The following is a 17913-nucleotide window of genomic DNA, read 5'->3' on the forward strand; positions in this document are numbered from 1 at the left end:
ATTAGACTAATGACAATAAATTTTCTGTATTGAATATTTCATATTTTTGCCGAATTTTAGTTCACATAAAATAAAAAAATACAGGTGACTTGAGATATATTTATTTTTAAAAAAATTAAACAAAAATGCATATATTATTTTAATTAATTTAAACGTTTTTTAGATTTTATAAATAAGTTAACTATTTTTACTAATAATTTTTTTTTTGAATAAAGTGGATAAACCACAAATTTATTAGAAAAAAGAGAGGAATAGAGAGTACCAAGTATAGAAGTAAAATAAACCAAACTGGCAAACAACAATAATTATCAATAATTTAAATCAGACGTTTTTTAGACAGATGAAATGAGATTTTTTTAAAACATAGTTTCTTTTTTTAAAAAAAATAATTTAAATTACAGGGATGTAACCAGAAAATGTAAAGGCGGTAAAATAGTTTAAATGTTTTCAAGGGTGTCTTGAGTAAATTTTCAATTCAAATATAGCATCTCTTTAGTTTAGCGAAACAAAGACCCCGAAATCACGCCCATAGAAAACCAACCCTCCCGCGTTGAAGATTCAGAACCCTCGCAGTCTTCGAGGTCTCTCAAACCCTCGATTGATCGCCATTGCTCTCCTTCTCCGCTTCTCGATCCCTAGATGTCGATGGTCGTCTTGATGAAATCCGGCAAAGCCCGGCCGCTTTGGAGTTTCCCCGCCGTGCTCATCGCCTGCGCCGTCCTTTCTTTCATATCCGGCTTCTTCTTCGCCTCCACGCTTATCGTCCCGGTAATCACCCCTTTTTCCCAGATTTCTGGTTTTGCGATCTGATTCCTTTTCCTTTTCGGTGTTGTGATCATGGATCGATCTTTGCAGGACTCGTCCGCCGGCGACCCGCATCGGTTGAGGTTAACGGAGATGAAGCTAGATCGGATGCCGGCGTTGCCTCATGGCGTCACTGGTGAACCTCGCTCCTCCGTGATCCCTTTTCAGGTTCTTTAAGTCTCTCTTACTAGTTACTGATCAGTGTTTTCTCTTGGTTATGATTAGATTGTATGGCTATTTTGATCAACTTGAGTATTAAAGTTATCGAGGTAGTCCAATGTTTTCTTTCAAGTATTCATCTCATTCATGGATGCCAATCATCTCGAATTGCAATCTGATGCACTTCATTACATTTATTATAGGTTTGGGATGTGAATTCTTGGATATTGATAGAAGGAAGAATGTGACATATAAAGATAAGCTATGAGTTTGATAGGCTGATTGCTTCATGGATGCTTAGTTATCTTGAATTGCAGTCATATGTGCTGCATGTTAGATGTGACTCTCTAGGTTTGTAATATGAATTCTTTAAATATGCTGTTGGAATTGCATTTTGCTTTTAGTTTTGATTGGAGTCCTGATTAGAATTTCTCTAGTAAAATAATCAGTTTATATACCTTCTAAATGAATTGCTAAATGTTCTATTTGTCTTCTTCTTCTTCTTTTTGACAATAGAGGATGTTGAAGGAGGATTGTTTTGCGGCTGTCTGAAATGTTATATTAGTCTATAAATTTAGCCGTGTAGTATGAGGTTCCTAATCTAAGTTTCCATTGTGCAAGAGCTTACCCTGTTGAAAATGACTTTCGATTTTTGAAACAGATTTTGAGCTGGAAAGCCTCGGGCATTTTACTTTCCTAATTTTGCCACCGCAGAACAATGTGAAGCTATAATACAAATTGCAAAATTAAGCCTTAAACCGTCCACATTAGCTTTACGAAAGGGAGAAACTACTGACAGTACTCAAGGAATAAGGACAAGGTCAGCTTTTTTTGTATTCCTTTCAAGATAAATTAATGAAAGAGTTTCACAAGGTAACAAAGATATTAAGCATGCAATATAACTATATACAGTTTTAGTCCCCAGTAGCGGAAGGGTTGCATAGAACAGTGTATTTAAATTTTTAACAAGTCAATATGGGCAACTGTCATCAAATTTATAATGTTGCACACTCATTTACCTTAATGAGAATACTGCATCATTGGAAATAATATGGAAAAATTAAATCATCTTTTGTATTTTAGCATTTATATGTGGCATATGTGTCTCTATTTATCAACCTTGATGGTGACTATGACGAGTGATGTTGTATCATCATGAAATTAGATTCTTATGCAGAAATTTTCATGTAGATTTTTTTAGAAGTGTATTCATCACCCCTGCAAGTTAGATTAAATTCCGCATATTTCTGAATGTTGCTTCAATTATCTTTAATTTTCCGTTTTCGGCCATCCATTGTCAGTAAATGGACCATGTTGATTCATGTGGATTTTGAGTTGGCTCATCATTGTTTGGTTTTGCAACAGCTCAGGTACATTTATCAGTGCATCAGAAGATTCAACTGGAACACTGGACCAGATTGAACAAAAGATTGCAAAGGTTACAGCCATTCCAAGAGAACAAGGGGAGGTAATTAGCTCTGAATATTGTATTATGTACTTCTTTGATGAGTTGTATCATTAAAGTATTTAAACATAAAAAAGCCAGGTCGCATGCTCAACATTCCTCTGAAAGTGCTTCCATTCAGCCTTCTGTCAAATACCAAGTTATTGCCATTTGTAATTTTGTCCATGAGTTACTAACTGTTGTTAGGGCTGAACCTTGTGAATTTTAAAACATTAAATACAGATGTTGTAGCTATACATGATTTCTCTTGCCTGCCATTAATGTTTCTTTCATTTAAAGTTTTAAATATTAAATTCTCTATTTCAGGGAATTTCTAAAGTTGACTGTTGAGTAATCTCAAGCATATCACCATGTTGCAGGCATTCAACATTCTCCGATATGAGATTGGGCAGAGGTATGCTTCTCACTATGATGCGTTCAGCCCAGCTGAATATGGACCACAAAAAAGCCAAAGGGTACAGTCTTAGCTACAGCATAGGATCTCCCCTTGATGTGATTATTATTTTTCCTTTACTTGCACTGCACTGAAGGACCACTTCTTTGAGCTGTATTAAGTTTAGTTCCTATTGCGCTAGAATCAACTGTCTTGCTTAAGATATTTTATGGACTCTCTCTCTCTTGCTATATATATCACATGAAACTATTTGTAGAGACTCATGGATACAACATTAATGGAGTATAGCTTTGATGGTCAAGTTTCAGTAGTGAGTTCTAAGCGGTCAAAATGTATGTTCATTATTTATTATATTTATTCCCTTAGATTGAGTTTTTCATATGGGTTTCTTTAACTTGTTTATTTTCAAATTCATTGCCAAAAGTTTAGGTTAACTTGAAGAGTGACTAGATCTTTATCCTACCACACTACTCCTGTGTTCTTGCTTTGTACACTCAATAAGTTAGATTCTTTTTAGTACATGAAGGTTTTCTAGATCCTATGATCTGGATTTAACTTTATTGAGTTCATTTCCCTATTTTTCCGGCCTTTTTAATTTGATATAGATGAATTGCTTTTTGTTGTCTTTATCTGATTTTTGCTTTCTCATTGAATATTTTGCTCATAACTAAGAGTTCTCTCGTTTGAGTCATCAGATAGCTTCTTTCTTATTGTACCTCTCAGATGTCGAGGAAGGGGGAGAAACAATGTTTCCTTTTGAGGTTTGTAGGAAAATCATGTGATTTTTTAATCCAAATCTTGTTTATAGCTCTTAGCAAGCGAGCCTTATTTTGGTTTGCAGAATGGTTTGAACATGGACATTGAATATGATTATGAGAAGTGCATCGGTCTGAAGGTGAAGCCTCGCCGAGGAGATGGTCTTTTGTTTTATTCATTGTTCACAAATCTCACAATTGATCCAGTAAGTAGTTGAAAATAAGCACTTACATTCAATTAATTTTTCTTTCATATCAGTGGATGCTACTAATTGAATCTTCTCTACGTACGAGTCACCATTTAATTTACTAATCGTTCATATGAATATATAAATGTAGTTTTCGTCATCCTGTCAAAAGGTTGGATCAAGCTAAGTTCATACCTTTCTATGGTTGCCGCATTTTCTTTTCACTGTTTTATGATTGAATGGTTTTGTTTATGCAGACATCACTTCATGGGAGCTGTCCTGTGATCAGAGGTGAGAAATGGGTGGCAACTAAGTGGATCAGAGATCAAATTCAATACTAAATTGTAAGAAATGCAGCTGGATTTTGTTTCCTAATTTTGTTCTTTTAAAGCATTTTCATTGTGATTTAGTTTCCTTGTGTTATCCTTTGTATCTATTTAGACAAACGTAGGTAAAAAATCTGAAAAGGGTGGATTAATCTGAAATAATTTGTCTCCCCTTAATACATGTTTTGGCTTTTACATATATGGTGTTTAATTGTTTTTGAAATAAGAGTTTTAAAATTTGAATGTATATTTGTGCAGCTCTTATTTGATTCATATGAATTAAAACGTATGTATTTTTCATTATTAACATTATCAGTTCATGGGTGATACTTTTTAATATTAATTAATTAAATTTTGTAAAGAAAATGTTCTTTTAATTTGAGTTTATTTCATTTGCTTGAATAATTTGAAGTAACTTGGTATGACACTCCAATTGAAATGGCCATGATTATCTATAATAATTAGCTTAAGATCTAGTTTTTAACAAAAAACTGTGCAAATAAGATTTAAAAATTTGACATCTTTTTTCATTATAAAAGTCTGAGGACATGGACATATATATATATATATATATACTCATTAAAAATAAATTAAAAGTACATTATAAGGTTTTATTCCTTTAAAGTTTTGTCGTGATAAATTAACCATTTTTACTAAACAACAATGTCAATAAAAAATCTAAACATTGCAAGACTTTACAAATAAAGACAAAGGTAGGGGTTATAAACAATCACTCTGAGTACAAAACATGAATTTTAATCCCAAAATTGCTGATTATATTGTAAACATTTGCTTATTTTTAATCCTAAATATAATGTATAAGATTTTATCTATTCTCATTAAAATACAATTATCTTTTTTGGTGCTGAATCCTCTTATATATATATATATACACATACACCTAAAAAGACAATATGGTTTTCAATCATTTTAAATATTATTCATGGTGGTTTGTCCAAAAAAACCAAAGTTCTAAGAGCTGGAATAAAAATCTTTCGCTCCAAAAATATAATTTTCAAAAATATAAAATTAACAAATAAGTTTTAATCTCAAACCAATAACAGGTAAAGTGATGTGGGGTTGAAACCGCCACTGAAGGAATAAAAAACGAGAAATCAAGTTGGCTAACATATACATAAAAACTCGTCTAGATAAAATGACAAAGGAGGCAGTTAGCAGGGCTTTTTGTTTATGATTTTGAGTCAGGGTCCTTGGGCCGTTTTGATGTTTTTTTTATGTCTTTGTCATGGTGATCCTAGCTTTGTAGCTCCTTCAACGAAAAAAAAACATATACATAACATATGTACAAGGATTCAGCGATATGACAAGCAAAATAAATTAGTAGAAGCACCCTTTACTGTCTCCTCCCTATAGTTCTATGTTTCCCTGATCTGTATGTTAAAGAGTTTGAAAACCACCAGGTAAGGAGAATACGAAAACCCGGTCTAATTACTCACTTGAGGACTACTCTACCATGGAATCATTGGGCATCCGTTCATACAGCCGATAAATCAATGTTGACTTGGACATTTGCGGTTCCCGCTCGAGCACTGCAATCACATCCTTTACGGTAATACTTCGTGCAATCTTTGGTTGAGCTGCTAATGCCGAGTTCTTTCCCATTTTTCTCATGCCTCCTGAAGAACAAGATTTTTTTTGTTATAGTATTATTGCTTAAGATTGAAACAAGAGAAGGAATATGTCGGGGACTCACCCGGGATAGAAGCAGTAGAGAGGCTTTTCTTTCCAGTTTCTTGTTGCTCTCTCGAAGTTTTTCCGGTCAAAGCCTTTCGAGTAGCAGTTTTAGTTGTTTGGGAACCTGAAGCTCCATCAAGTCCTTCACGCTTCTGCCGTGCTTGCTCAGCCATGAGCTGCCATTTTGAGAGCATATCATCACCCCCAACTGCAGCTCGAGCAGCCACATTTGCGGCCGTTGTTCGCATTTTGTCATCCTCTTCTTTATTGATCTGCAAGCAAGAAAGAACTATTTAAGTTTGAATGAAAAGAAATTATTTCTCCAGGAAGAGACATGCAGGAAAAAAAATAGAGAACATATGAATCCAAAAGGAACAAGGAACTTTGACTAACATTACCTTAAGGGCTTTGGAACGGCCTTCGTCCTTGTCCTTATCTGCATCAGTTCCTGTGCTCCCTTCAACCTGCAATTTAAAAGTTCAATTGTCTTTATTTTTAGGCTAAGTTAAACAAGAATAGAGTGTTTGAGAAGAGAAATAAACAGCAGAATAGGGTATTGGTTTCATCCGAGGGTAAGAAAAATGGAGAGAAGCAACACAGTGAATCCTGGTTACAGATGCCTAATTATGAGCATCAAGCATGCAAACAAGCTGTAATTGCAACACCAAGTGGGATTATTAGTTTTACGAATAATTCTTAGCCTCTGAACAAACCATGCAAAGTGCAACAAATTATAATTAATTTAGACTAATACTAGTGTTAGCAGGAGGGCCTTGAACAACAATTTTTACTTTTATTAGTTAAACTAAACATCAGAAGTGATATTACAAGGCTGAAACATTTATATACAGAAAAAGAAAAAGAAAAAAAGAAACTGAAGAAAAAGCATCTAATCATTGTAGATATATCAAAACAAGTACCAATCGTCCGATGAATCCCAGCCCTACTGTCTGTCCTGTCTTCCTCACAGGGGGAACAGTTTTAACAGACTAGATCATTAGTTTCCCTTATTTAACTGTTTAAGGCATATACCTAAATTCATTAAACAATGATAGACCATACTCACTTGATTGAGCTTCCGAAACTTCTCCGCTTCTTCTGCCTGTTTCTTGTCCCACTCCTCCTTGGCTTTCTGATTCATGGCTAATATTTGTCGGTGAACATCTGCTGTGATGACAACTCTGTGCCTTGTCTTCTCAATATCAACCCTCTGCAAACATGTAAATAGAAGTCAGTCAAAAGAATATAACACATTGAGTAAAAGATGCACAATATTCACCTGTTTCGATAATCGTATCAAATTACTAACAACACCTCGCAATCGCTCCTCCACACACTGAAGAAAGGGATTGCAACAGATCAATAATAATAACAATTACAACATTTCAATCAAGAAATATTTAGATGAAACATCACCAGCGATAAACATCGCTCCACATCACCGCCTATGTTACTTATACCACACTTTGAGACTGCAAGGAACACCAAAATCAATGTTTTCATATTTCCTAAGTTCCAAAACAAGTGTTCTAGATAAGAAAATAGATATCAGATCAAGTGCAAGAGACTGACTGATATCCGCTAATTTTCTCTGAAGAGGGCCCTTCTGCAGAATCAACCTTTCTTCTTCCTCTTGTACAAACCTCCTAGTAGCTTCTGAAGCTCGACTATCCTCCTTGGGGGCTGACAACAACTGTTCTTCCTCTTCCTGTTACATAACTAATAATGAAGTTGCAGTTTCCCTACCTATCCTTTGATGAGCATCAAGCAATAAACAGCTTAATACTTCACAATTAACAAAGTAAACAAAGAGAGTGCCCTGAAGAAAACCAAACAAAAAACTCATACCCTCAAGTTAACTCCACTGACAGCAGTGACATCATTCAGCTGTTCAATGCTTTGGTCATGAAAAGCCCCAGATGTCTTCTGCTTTTTGCTATTTGATCATAGAAAACAAATGATAAAAGAAGTTAATAAAACAAAACCAGATTCAAGTAGGATTAGAAATGCAGGAAACCAAAGGCATGCTATATACAGAGTTCTACCTTGCAACAGGTGAGGGTGTGTTTAGTGCTTCAACTGTTTTCTTTTGTCCAGCAGAAGGTTTCTTTGTAGGAGTTTTCATGGTACTTCCAGCAAGAACAGGAGTCACAGATGACATCTGATTGCGCATCTAAGTTGAACAATAGAATCCAAGAACCATATAAGTTAAAATAACCATTATGGCAATCACAAATGTTGCGCACACAGACCAACACAAAAATTTAAAAAAAAATAATGATATTAGATAACAGACCACAAAATGAAACATTCTCATTGGGAAATTTCTGCTTTCCAGATATCAGGTGAGGTTTCAGGAATTATAAGCTGAGTGATTGATTATTAACAAATGCAATTATGCAACTCATGATCAGAAAACAGGGATAGCCAGAAGCAGATTTCTATCAAATCACTCAAGTTTTCACTTCACTGGAGGCCCAATCAAAGAGCATTTTGGTGGTTTTTGGCCACAAGTGTTAGTAAAATTCATTTTTAAATTAAAACAGCAATAAGGTGCAATAATAATTATAGCCGCTTGATATTTCTATTATGATGCATTTCAAAAGCAACATGAACAATATCAAAACTGATGCATAAATCATAATGTGTTCCAAAGGAATTGCCATGTCTCAATAAAGTTTGTAAGATCATGAATGGACTCCAAAAAAGGCGCATCATCAAATATATAACTACAAATTACAAAGACCCACAAAACAATATGGCATTCTATTAAATCTTCAAACTAATAATGATAAAATAATGGGTTCTAACCTGCATAGCAGGCTCCACTTGAGCTGACATAGGAACTGATATCTGATTTGTGATGGTGCTGGTAGCTGCGGTAGGACCTGTTCTAGAAGATTGTTTATCCATGTTTTCTTCCTTCAAAGGTACAGTAGCAGAATTCCCTTCATCCGCACGCACTGAACCAAATGAAGAGCTCTCAGGAGCAGAAAATTGAGACTTATGCTGATCAGCAGTTGGTTCCACTTCTTGCTTTACAAAAGCTAGTGATGGGAAGGCATTAGTCCTCTGGTCTTTGCTTGCTGATGGTTGCCATGCCACTGAGTTTTGGGGCAATGATGATGGGCTTGTCAATTGAGAAAAAGGTCTCTTGGATTCATTTCCACTGATTTGCTTATCATACTTGGGCATATTCATTGAGTTCATGGGTAATTGCGTTGATACCATCCCTTGCGAAACTTGTGCTTGCCTTATTTGTGAATCCTGAGTCTGTGGCTTCAGGGAAGCAGTAGCAGAACTCATAGATGGCCGCGAATATGAAAGAGAGTGAAATGTGCTTGCTGTACCTCCATACATCGAGAAAGGGGCTTGTGGAGGTTGCATGTGCTGTTGCTGTTTGTTAGCTGCTTGTAATGCATTAATAGGGATTTCTCTATCTGGGTTGGCCACATTAACATTTGAGGAAGATGTCGGACCAGCATGCACCCCTTTACTATCTGCCTGGTTCTCAGTTTCTTGTGCTTTCTGACTAGAGTTTCCAAGCGCTGGGAAACTAGAATCTGCCTGCATTTGACCTGTCAAAGGTTGAATATGAGGAAGCAGAGATGATCTATTAATATTTTGATTTTTGGATAATGACATAGGATGATGAGGTTCAGCTAAATGTTGAGCACCGTGAATTGGAAGAGGCTGAGCAGCTGTTGGAGCCTGTAGAGACTGCCGGTTTGGATTTGTCTGTGAGTTTCGTTGTGCTTGAGCCTGAAGCTGCAGCAGAATCACAATTACAGTGAGCCTTCACGTCAAAAGCAAATCAAGTCATATATTATTATAAGAAGGGCATATTATTCAAGTATCAATTTGGATAGACTGTAAAACCAAACTAGGGCTTGCTATTTAATTACCTGTAGTTGCACTTTAAAAGCTGCTTGCCTTAGCATTTCATCCCCAACAATATTCCTGATAACTCTCAAAAAGTCATCTTTGCTGACTTCATTGCTCTGCACAGAATAAAACGCAGGTTAGTTTCTTTTCTGTTGATAAACATTGCAGCTTGCTTTCAAAAGAAGCTTATAAAAGAATCCACTTCCAATCAGCAAAAAAGTTAATCCACTTGTAGCATCACACAATCTTAAAATTTCAGGCTTGAAAAATAATAATGTGGACTCTGAACTACCCAAAGACTTATACAATATGATAAAAATTGTTTACGTGATTCCTGATAAAAGATTTGAAATTCAATGGATTCAAATTGTGAAGCTCTTTTATTAAACATTTAGCATGGCCTAATTGCTCCATCAAATATCAACCTTTTCCAATCACTCATACTTATTTAAAAGAAAATCCATACAACATGAGTGGAGCTTAATGCCAAGTAAAATTAAACATTTACCCTTAGTTTAGCAAATATTGACTGTAGCTGCATGGATCTATCTTTATCAAGATGAGGACGTAAGATAGGAATCAACATGTGAAATGGTATGGTAGGTGTGATTTTCATCCGCCTCATTGAGTTGTTCGCTTGGTTTGCAGACAATGTTTGTTGACCATTTAACTCTTGAAATTTATGTTGCTGTTGGTTCTCAGCTGGTGGGTCTCTGTCCTGCTCTGAAGATTGAACAGAATTTTGTTCAGGTTTCTTGGTCTGGTCACCTTCAGTGTTAGGATTACAATTTGCTTCAGATTGCTCTAGTTGCTTATCAGATGGAGGCTTGTCCAGGTTTGACAACTGCTGATCATGCTCCGTGTGGCTAACAATTTGCCTATCACTATCTTTGGCACCAGACCCTTGATCTTTGGTCTCCACCTCAGATGATGAATTTTGCACAGTAGGCTGTTGTTTTGGATCTTGTTGTAGGACCTGCTGGGCAAGACTACCATCTTGACTTGAAGATTGCCATTGTTCAAGCAATGGCTTTGCCGCAGAGCTGCTCCCTTGAGATATTGCACATTCACTAGAAATAGTCAGAAGCGAAAGAAACACAATTAATACAAATAAATAAAGTATACCATATTTCCTGGATAGAGAACTTTTTGGATTTTTCGCATACACATCCTTAGCAAAATAGTAGATACATTTCACTAGTAAGCACAATGATAGGACTCCTCAACAGTTGCAGTAGAGCAACAAATAGACCTTGACATTTTATGATACAGAAACAAATATAATTTCTTTATGAATAAATGGGAAAACAAGCTTAGGGCCCATTTGTTAGCCATGTTTTTGCCAAAAACAGAAAACATAATTGAAATGATGTCCATCCATTGCCAAGAAAAAAAACTCTTCTATACAAATCGCTATTCACTCAAACAAGTAATCTTTTGTATCCAGATCTCTGAAAGCCTAAATTTCAACTTGAATCAACTTTCATAATGGAGAAATAATTTGGAAAGTAAAGATTCTGCAGATGCATGACAATGATTCTTTGGATATGTAATGTAAACAACAGCACCAAGAAGATAACTCTCATAAGTTAATTCACTTCAAAGTTTAGACCACCTCCTACAACTAAAATCTCATGAGCCAGAAATCTTTTTCACAATAAAATACACAAACAAGTAAACTATCCAAAAAAAAGGCTATAAAATAAATAAGACAGAGATTCTTCCATGCTCAAATTACTTACACACGGTAGCAGTTACTGTTACCCAATATCTAATAATTATAGGTCAAATAAGATGAAGGTATTTTAAGAAACGAAAATTTGACATGATATCAGAGAGCATCCAATGGTTAAGATTAAATTCCAAGTAGGCATTAAATAGAGGTAATTTGCTTATATATAAGGCTAACACGGAAGATAAACATCAAGGAATTAGATTCTCAAAATTAGACTCCACTCTTACAGCTTCACACAAGAGATAATTTATAAAGTATATTACACATATTCACAAAAACAGTGCAAGGAAACTCTCAATCTAATCAGAAAATGACTTGCAAAAAAGAAACATAGTTTGTCTTAAAAATTCTCCACTTCACAATATAGAACAACAACATACTACTGAAATCAATCTTAAATCTTAGATAATAACCTCAAATTTTAAAACTCCGTTTTTTTCCCTATCCAAAAAGTGTCAGCCTTAATACCATCTAATTGACCAGTATGATTATGAGCTCTTTCTCTTCTTGTTGAATCAAAACTAACAAATAACCCTAATTAAGCTTCCTGAAAAATACTCTCAAGGCTCTAATTTGAAGCCTTTGTGCCAGACTTAATATTCCCTATCTACAGCTAAATAACTACTCAATTCCACAACATTGTCCAAATTAATCACAGTGTATTCACCTCGTAGGCCTCTAATATTGATCTCCAACATCAATAACACCCTTTTCGCATGGATATCACTCCAAGACTTCGCTAATGCCAAAAAATTTCGCCTACTATCGAAAAACAACAACAAACAACAGGAATCCTACCAGAATCCGAATCAGCAGGATGCGAGATAGCTGCAACATCGCCTCCGATGTCCCGGTTCAGCGCGGCGGTGAACGCATCCACATCCGCCCCCGAGTGCATGCTTTCGTCCTGGAAAACCAATTTTTTAGCAAATCTAAGAGAAACCGAGCGCAGAGAAGCAACAAGCAAGGGGGCAGAGAGAGAGGGAGAAGGACCTCATCGTCCTCGAGGAGCTTCATGATGGAGGGATCCATGGCGTCGCCGGAGATGACCACGATCCGATGAGAATCGCCGACGATGAGCTCTGGAGGATGTTCCTGGCCCTCTCTTATTTCACAGTATTCGCGAAACCGTTTGGGTTCCAGACTTCGATATAAGATTGGCCAAGCCACGTGTTTATCACGTGCCATAAGTTGACCGGTTTGGTTTGGTTTGAATTCAGATCCCATCCTGTCAATGAGTCCAATTTTTATTGGACTCGAACTCGGTTTGAACCGAGCTTCATCGTAATGAGCTAAGTATAGAAAAACTCTTGTATATACTATTTGTCATACCCCGAACCCGAACCCGAACCCAAACCCGAACCGATAGATTTAAAATATGATGAATGAGTTCATCTTCGCTTGACAAAACCCATGAATATATAAATAATTTATTACGGTGTATTATATTTATTACGGTGTAACCAAACCCTCAATTAAAAATTTCCGGCATAATTATCATATAATAGTGTCATTTTTGTCTATGAGAAATGTTGAGGGTTTGGTTTCTTTCACTGATATAATTGAGAATTTAACCTGCGTGAAAGATAACATTGTGGAGTATCTAATATTATATCACATGCATTGAATTATTGTGTGATCTAAACTAATCGGTGATCTAACTTATTTTTTGAAGCTCAACCATAAAAAAAATTTTTTTTTTTTTTTTTGATAATCTCTGTAGTAGAAACATAGACTAAGAGTAGATAGACTACCCACAATATTGGTTGATATGAGGTATAAACTGATATATTTTTCATAATATAAATCAAATATATAATTATGGTTTTAAATTTATATTGTATATATTGTATCAATTTTCAAAAACATACAAATATTTTTTTATACTAGTAAATAGATGGACGTAGATCAAATTGCCAAACCAAATAAATTCTCTCGTTTTTTCAATTTGTTTCTTGTTTCTGCTATGCATATCATAACATGTTTGTTAATCAATTTTTTTTTAAAAAAAAAAAATCCATATGTGCATAAGATTGATAAGTTTATATTTTAATTAAATTGTCTAATAAAAAAACCAAAATAAATTATATATTTACACAGTCTAGGAACCAAAGCAAACATATTTGCCATATTTTGTAATTCATGATAAAAATATTTTTTAAATACCTATAAATCACATTGTTTTATTTATTTTATATTGTGCTGGCCTTTGTTCCCACAGGGAAGGCGTTCCTGATTTTCAGGTAAGAAAGTGTAGAAGGTCGCGGGCCCCACTTTTGGTCAAACGTGGACCCACAAACAAACTTGGCCTCCAAGATTCCTACACGGGTCTCACGGACAAAAGAGAACTTCGATCACAGCCATCCACTTCATCTCGGAACCAACACCATCTGTCTCGTGATACGTGCTTCTCTTTTCCGATCAATCCTATGATCACGAATCTTAATGTAACACAGACGGCTGTGATCGAGACAACAGAGGCCATCGTCCCTCGCGCCTCTTTACGGGAAATACTATATAATTCCCCGTTCCTCGATTGAAACCCCAGAAAAGGGCGAGAAATCGCATGCGAAGATGAGCATTAACCTCCTCCGCGGCGGCGGCGGCGGCGGCGGCCAGGGAGCTGCGGTGGCTCGTCGGCTTCTCCTCCGACATCTCACCCGTTCCCCCGCTCCCGAGTCCCTATCGAGGCCTTTTGTTCGATCGCGCCTCTTCTCTAATGGGCTCAAGGAATCCCCTGTTGCTCCATCTCTCTCCGTTCCCTCATCTCGGGCCTCTTCTACGACGACGAGGAATGCGTTCGTGACGTGGTACTTGGGTAGGATCGAAGCCCGCCCTGTCCTGACCAAGAGCTTGACCGCGGGTGCTATCTTCGTCGCCGCCGATATCTCTTCTCAGGTATATGCATCTATTTATCATTCAGAAGAGTTTACATCCATGATTTGATTTCATTTTTATCTTCGTTATTTGCTCTTTGGCTTGGCTGATTTAGATTTGAACCGATTTAGCTAGCCCCAATTTTGAACCATCCCAAAGTGGCAAAGTGTATACATTTGAATGTCTGGTTTTCTTAAGTGTTGGTTTGTCTTTAGGCATTGCTAATTAGTTTGTGTTGTAGTTGTTGAAATGCTTGTGATGTCTTGATGGTTGAGTTTTATCTCATGAGTTAGCTTATGTAGAGGAAAAGGGATACAAATTGTAGGATAGGAGAAATTATTTGAGAGAACACATTTGGTTTCTACCATATTTGATGCAAAAATTTGATTTGAGATGAAATGATGCATGCATTTATTATGTTGTTTAATTATTGTAACTCTAGAGACTAGAGCAAGATGGTGCATTTATTTTTTTTATGACAAAACAATTCTTCTTTGTATTTTTATGAAGTCTAAATTCCTAGTTGATTGGAATAGGTAATTTGTATGGCTTTGGTGGTTGACAGTATAAGTTTAAACCTTGTCAGTTGGTTTTTGGGGTATTGTTTCTCAAGGAACTAAATTTTGTGGGAGCAATTCATCCGAAATGCTCTAAGGACTTTTGTTGGTCTCTTCACAAAAAGCTTAATGCATTGGATTATCTAAGTGTGACTGTAGGAATAAAAAATGGTCTGTTTCCTTTTGGGAATTAATTATGTTTGGCCATGCACCATGCTTCAACTCTCTTTTGGGAGGGTTTGGTGCTGATCCCTCTTGAGGCATATGTGCTTTAACCTTGCTATTTGAGATGGTGTACCATGGAAATAATGATGCAATTGTTTTCCTCATAATTGGCATAAATAGGTAGTGATATGTGGTGTCCCTAGCGTAAAACTCAAATGTCAGTTTTAAGCAAGTGGCACCATGACCAAATTTGACATTATTGTTATGTGTGCATGCATCTATTCATTAAATTCCTACTCTCAAAGATTCATCAAGCTTACTTTAACATATTATAACACAACAATGGGCTTGGCTTCAGACCTCCTTTTATTTGCTGATTTTGTTCCTATGTCTCATCAGATGATCACCCTTGAGTCCTCAGATTCTCTTGATTTGATAAGGACAATTCGTATGGCTAGTTATGGGATGGTACTTTCTGGACCCTCATTGCACTTATGGTTCAATTTTGTGGCAAGGATAATACCAAAGCGTGATCTGATTAGCACTTTGAAGAAATTGTTTATTGGTCAAACTGTCTATGGACCGATAATGACATCAATATTCTTCTCTTCAAATGCAGCGGCACAAGGTAATAAAAAATATTTGCTTTGCGATAAATAAACTACAGGCTTATTTATTTTGAAATGGGATGTGTATATTGTTGTGAATAGATAAAGATTTTTCTGTTTCATCAGTAGGAAAAAATGAAATAAAACAAGCAAGCCAATATTCTTATAAAGTTTGTAGTTTCACGTCACAGTGGTATTGATGAAGTACCATCTGAGTTAGTACTTCCATTAGCCTTTCTTCTTCTTGTAAGGCCTGCCAGAGATCCAGTGTTTTAAATCAAAATTGTTGAGTTAATGCTTGTCTTGTTTTTGCTCTGTTAGTTATGAGCTTTCTTCTGCTCTTTTATATGCACTGTTCTACTTAGGAATGCTGTTAAAGATGATTAAGGATGAATTGGCCATGCTTCTTCTTCTTCTTCTTGTAAGAGAGTTGGAGACTTTTAGATACGATTGCATGTACCTCTTGCCAGAGATCCAGTGTTTTAAATCAAAATTGTTTGAGTTAATGCTTGTCTTGTTACTTGCTCTGTTAGTTATCAGCTTTCTTCTGCTCTTTTATATGCACTGGTCTACTTAGGAATGCTGTTAAAGATGATTAAGGATGAATTGCCCATGCTTGTTATCATTTTCCTTGTTAGGGTCTCCTAGATCGTATCTATGATCTCAATAAATGGAGTTAATGATCTATAATTCAGTCTGAATGACACAATTTTCTCTTTCCTTGCTACTGATCTGCTAGTTATCAGCTTTCTTCTGCTCTTTTATATGCACTGTTCTGCTTAGGAATGCTGTTAAAGATGATTAAGGATGAATTGCCCATGCTTTTTATCATTTTCCTTGTTAGGGTCTCCTAGATCGTATATATGATCTCAATAAATGGAGTTAATGATCTATAATTTAGTCTGAATGACACAATTTTCTCTTTCCTTGCTACTGATCCCCTCATTGAATATCTGACTAGTGCCTTCAGCTTCAAAAGCAGGAAAGCACAATTTCAAATTTCTACAATAAGCCCTGTTTGTCCTTCAAAATTGGTTCACTTTGGCGGTTGTTATTACCCACAAGTTGGAGACAATTACCTTACTACTAATTTTCTTTTGACATATCTTCTCATCTGGGCTATGCTAGATTTAACCATTCAAGAATGTACTTGTTCATGTATTGTCTATAATTTTCTGAATCCTGATATGGTTGTGACTTGTGAGCCTCAGGTGAAACCTCTGCTGAGATCTATGCCAGATTGAAGAGAGATTTGATTCCTACACTGAAAAGTGGTCTTATATACTGGCCTTTTTGTGATTTCATCACATTCAAATTCATTCCTGTCCGTCTACAGGTGAGAACTCAAATCGACGTTTTTGTTGAGTAATCAGTTAAATGTTAATTGAAGTTGTTAAGAGTCTAAAATTTGCTTGTATTCCTTTTCAGCCGTTGGTGAGTAATTCATTCTCATTCCTGTGGACCATTTACATCACATACATGGCAAGTTTAGAGAAAGCAATTGTGGAGGAGAAATCTAATGACTGAATTAACGTCTAGCATCCTTGGATTGGCTTCCCAGTTTCTTGAGTCGTGCACTTGGCACTGACAAGAACTGAAGCATGCCAAGCATCACCAAGTTAGCTCACCACCTCTATTTATGAGAAATTATAAGAAAGTCCACTGCTTAGAACGGAATCCTACTCTTGATCGCTGGTTGATCATCGTTCACTGAAAATGGGGAATGTTTCAACTTAGTTCAGCAAGAATTCTAGGCTCTTTATCACCACTAGAAATTCTAGGTGCTGGTCTGTAGCTACTTTAATGGATTTCAGGATGCTTCTTTTTGCTGTAATATGGTTCTGTTTTTTTTATATGTATTTCATTCACTTGGGACGTCAATTGAGATTTTTGGTACTCTTCAACAACTCTTGTGGTGAATTTTTTGTTAGAAAACTGTGTTTCTTTTAACAACTTTTATGATTTCAAAGACGGCTGCATTGGTTACTGTAGCTTCTGATGGATGCCAGCAAATCTTGTTCGAAGAAATACTTCATTTGGCTGCATCTTGTGATGATCTGACGCCAGCCAACATAAATGATTTTGATTACGGTAAGTAACTGTCTTTTACTAAGAACAGCTCCTTGATTCATGATTTTGTACTCTACTGAGGCAGTGATAAGATCATGACAATGAACCAGCGGAACAAACTCACGTGGTACTGTCAATGCAACACTTGAGTCTGCCTTTGTTGTGTTACACTGTGTTATATTATTTTACATTTGGAGACAATTGCAGGCTGCAGCAGACCTCCATAGTAA

At 36.1% G+C, this 17913-nt stretch overlaps 3 protein-coding genes across 3 annotated transcripts; 2 read left to right on the forward strand and 1 right to left on the reverse strand.

Annotated features, from left to right (window-relative positions):
- The first annotated feature begins 526 nt into the window (after positions 1-526).
- Positions 527-4338, forward strand: LOC120249707 (probable prolyl 4-hydroxylase 9). The gene is given in 9 exon segments (XM_039258312.1): positions 527-768; positions 856-972; positions 1625-1636; positions 1638-1783; positions 2329-2431; positions 2788-2883; positions 3518-3583; positions 3664-3783; positions 4023-4338. Coding segments are annotated over 9 exon segments (873 nt in total). The 5' UTR covers positions 527-639; the 3' UTR covers positions 4107-4338.
- An 885-nt stretch (positions 4339-5223) lies between these two features.
- Positions 5224-12528, reverse strand: LOC120249848 (transcription initiation factor TFIID subunit 4b). Its single transcript, XM_039258524.1, has 15 exons — positions 12400-12528; positions 12205-12313; positions 10180-10721; positions 9692-9787; positions 9464-9554; positions 8598-9364; positions 7832-7959; positions 7635-7722; positions 7359-7494; positions 7203-7258; positions 7066-7122; positions 6853-6996; positions 6185-6250; positions 5806-6058; positions 5224-5728 (listed from the first exon to the last, which is right to left on the reverse strand). The coding sequence occupies exons 1-15, from the start codon at positions 12436-12438 to the stop codon at positions 5556-5558; spliced, it is 2745 nt and encodes a 914-aa protein (XP_039114458.1). The 5' UTR covers positions 12439-12528; the 3' UTR covers positions 5224-5555.
- A 1427-nt stretch (positions 12529-13955) lies between these two features.
- LOC120283725 (protein SYM1) lies at positions 13956-17514 on the forward strand. Its single transcript, XM_039290447.1, has 4 exons — positions 13956-14304; positions 15405-15633; positions 16825-16949; positions 17042-17514. The coding sequence occupies exons 1-4, from the start codon at positions 13981-13983 to the stop codon at positions 17138-17140; spliced, it is 777 nt and encodes a 258-aa protein (XP_039146381.1). The 5' UTR covers positions 13956-13980; the 3' UTR covers positions 17141-17514.
- The last annotated feature ends 399 nt before the right edge of the window (positions 17515-17913 follow it).

Source organism: Dioscorea cayenensis, chromosome 19 (genome assembly GCF_009730915.1).
Source record: "Dioscorea cayenensis subsp. rotundata cultivar TDr96_F1 chromosome 19, TDr96_F1_v2_PseudoChromosome.rev07_lg8_w22 25.fasta, whole genome shotgun sequence".
NCBI lineage: Eukaryota > Viridiplantae > Streptophyta > Magnoliopsida > Dioscoreales > Dioscoreaceae > Dioscorea > Dioscorea cayenensis.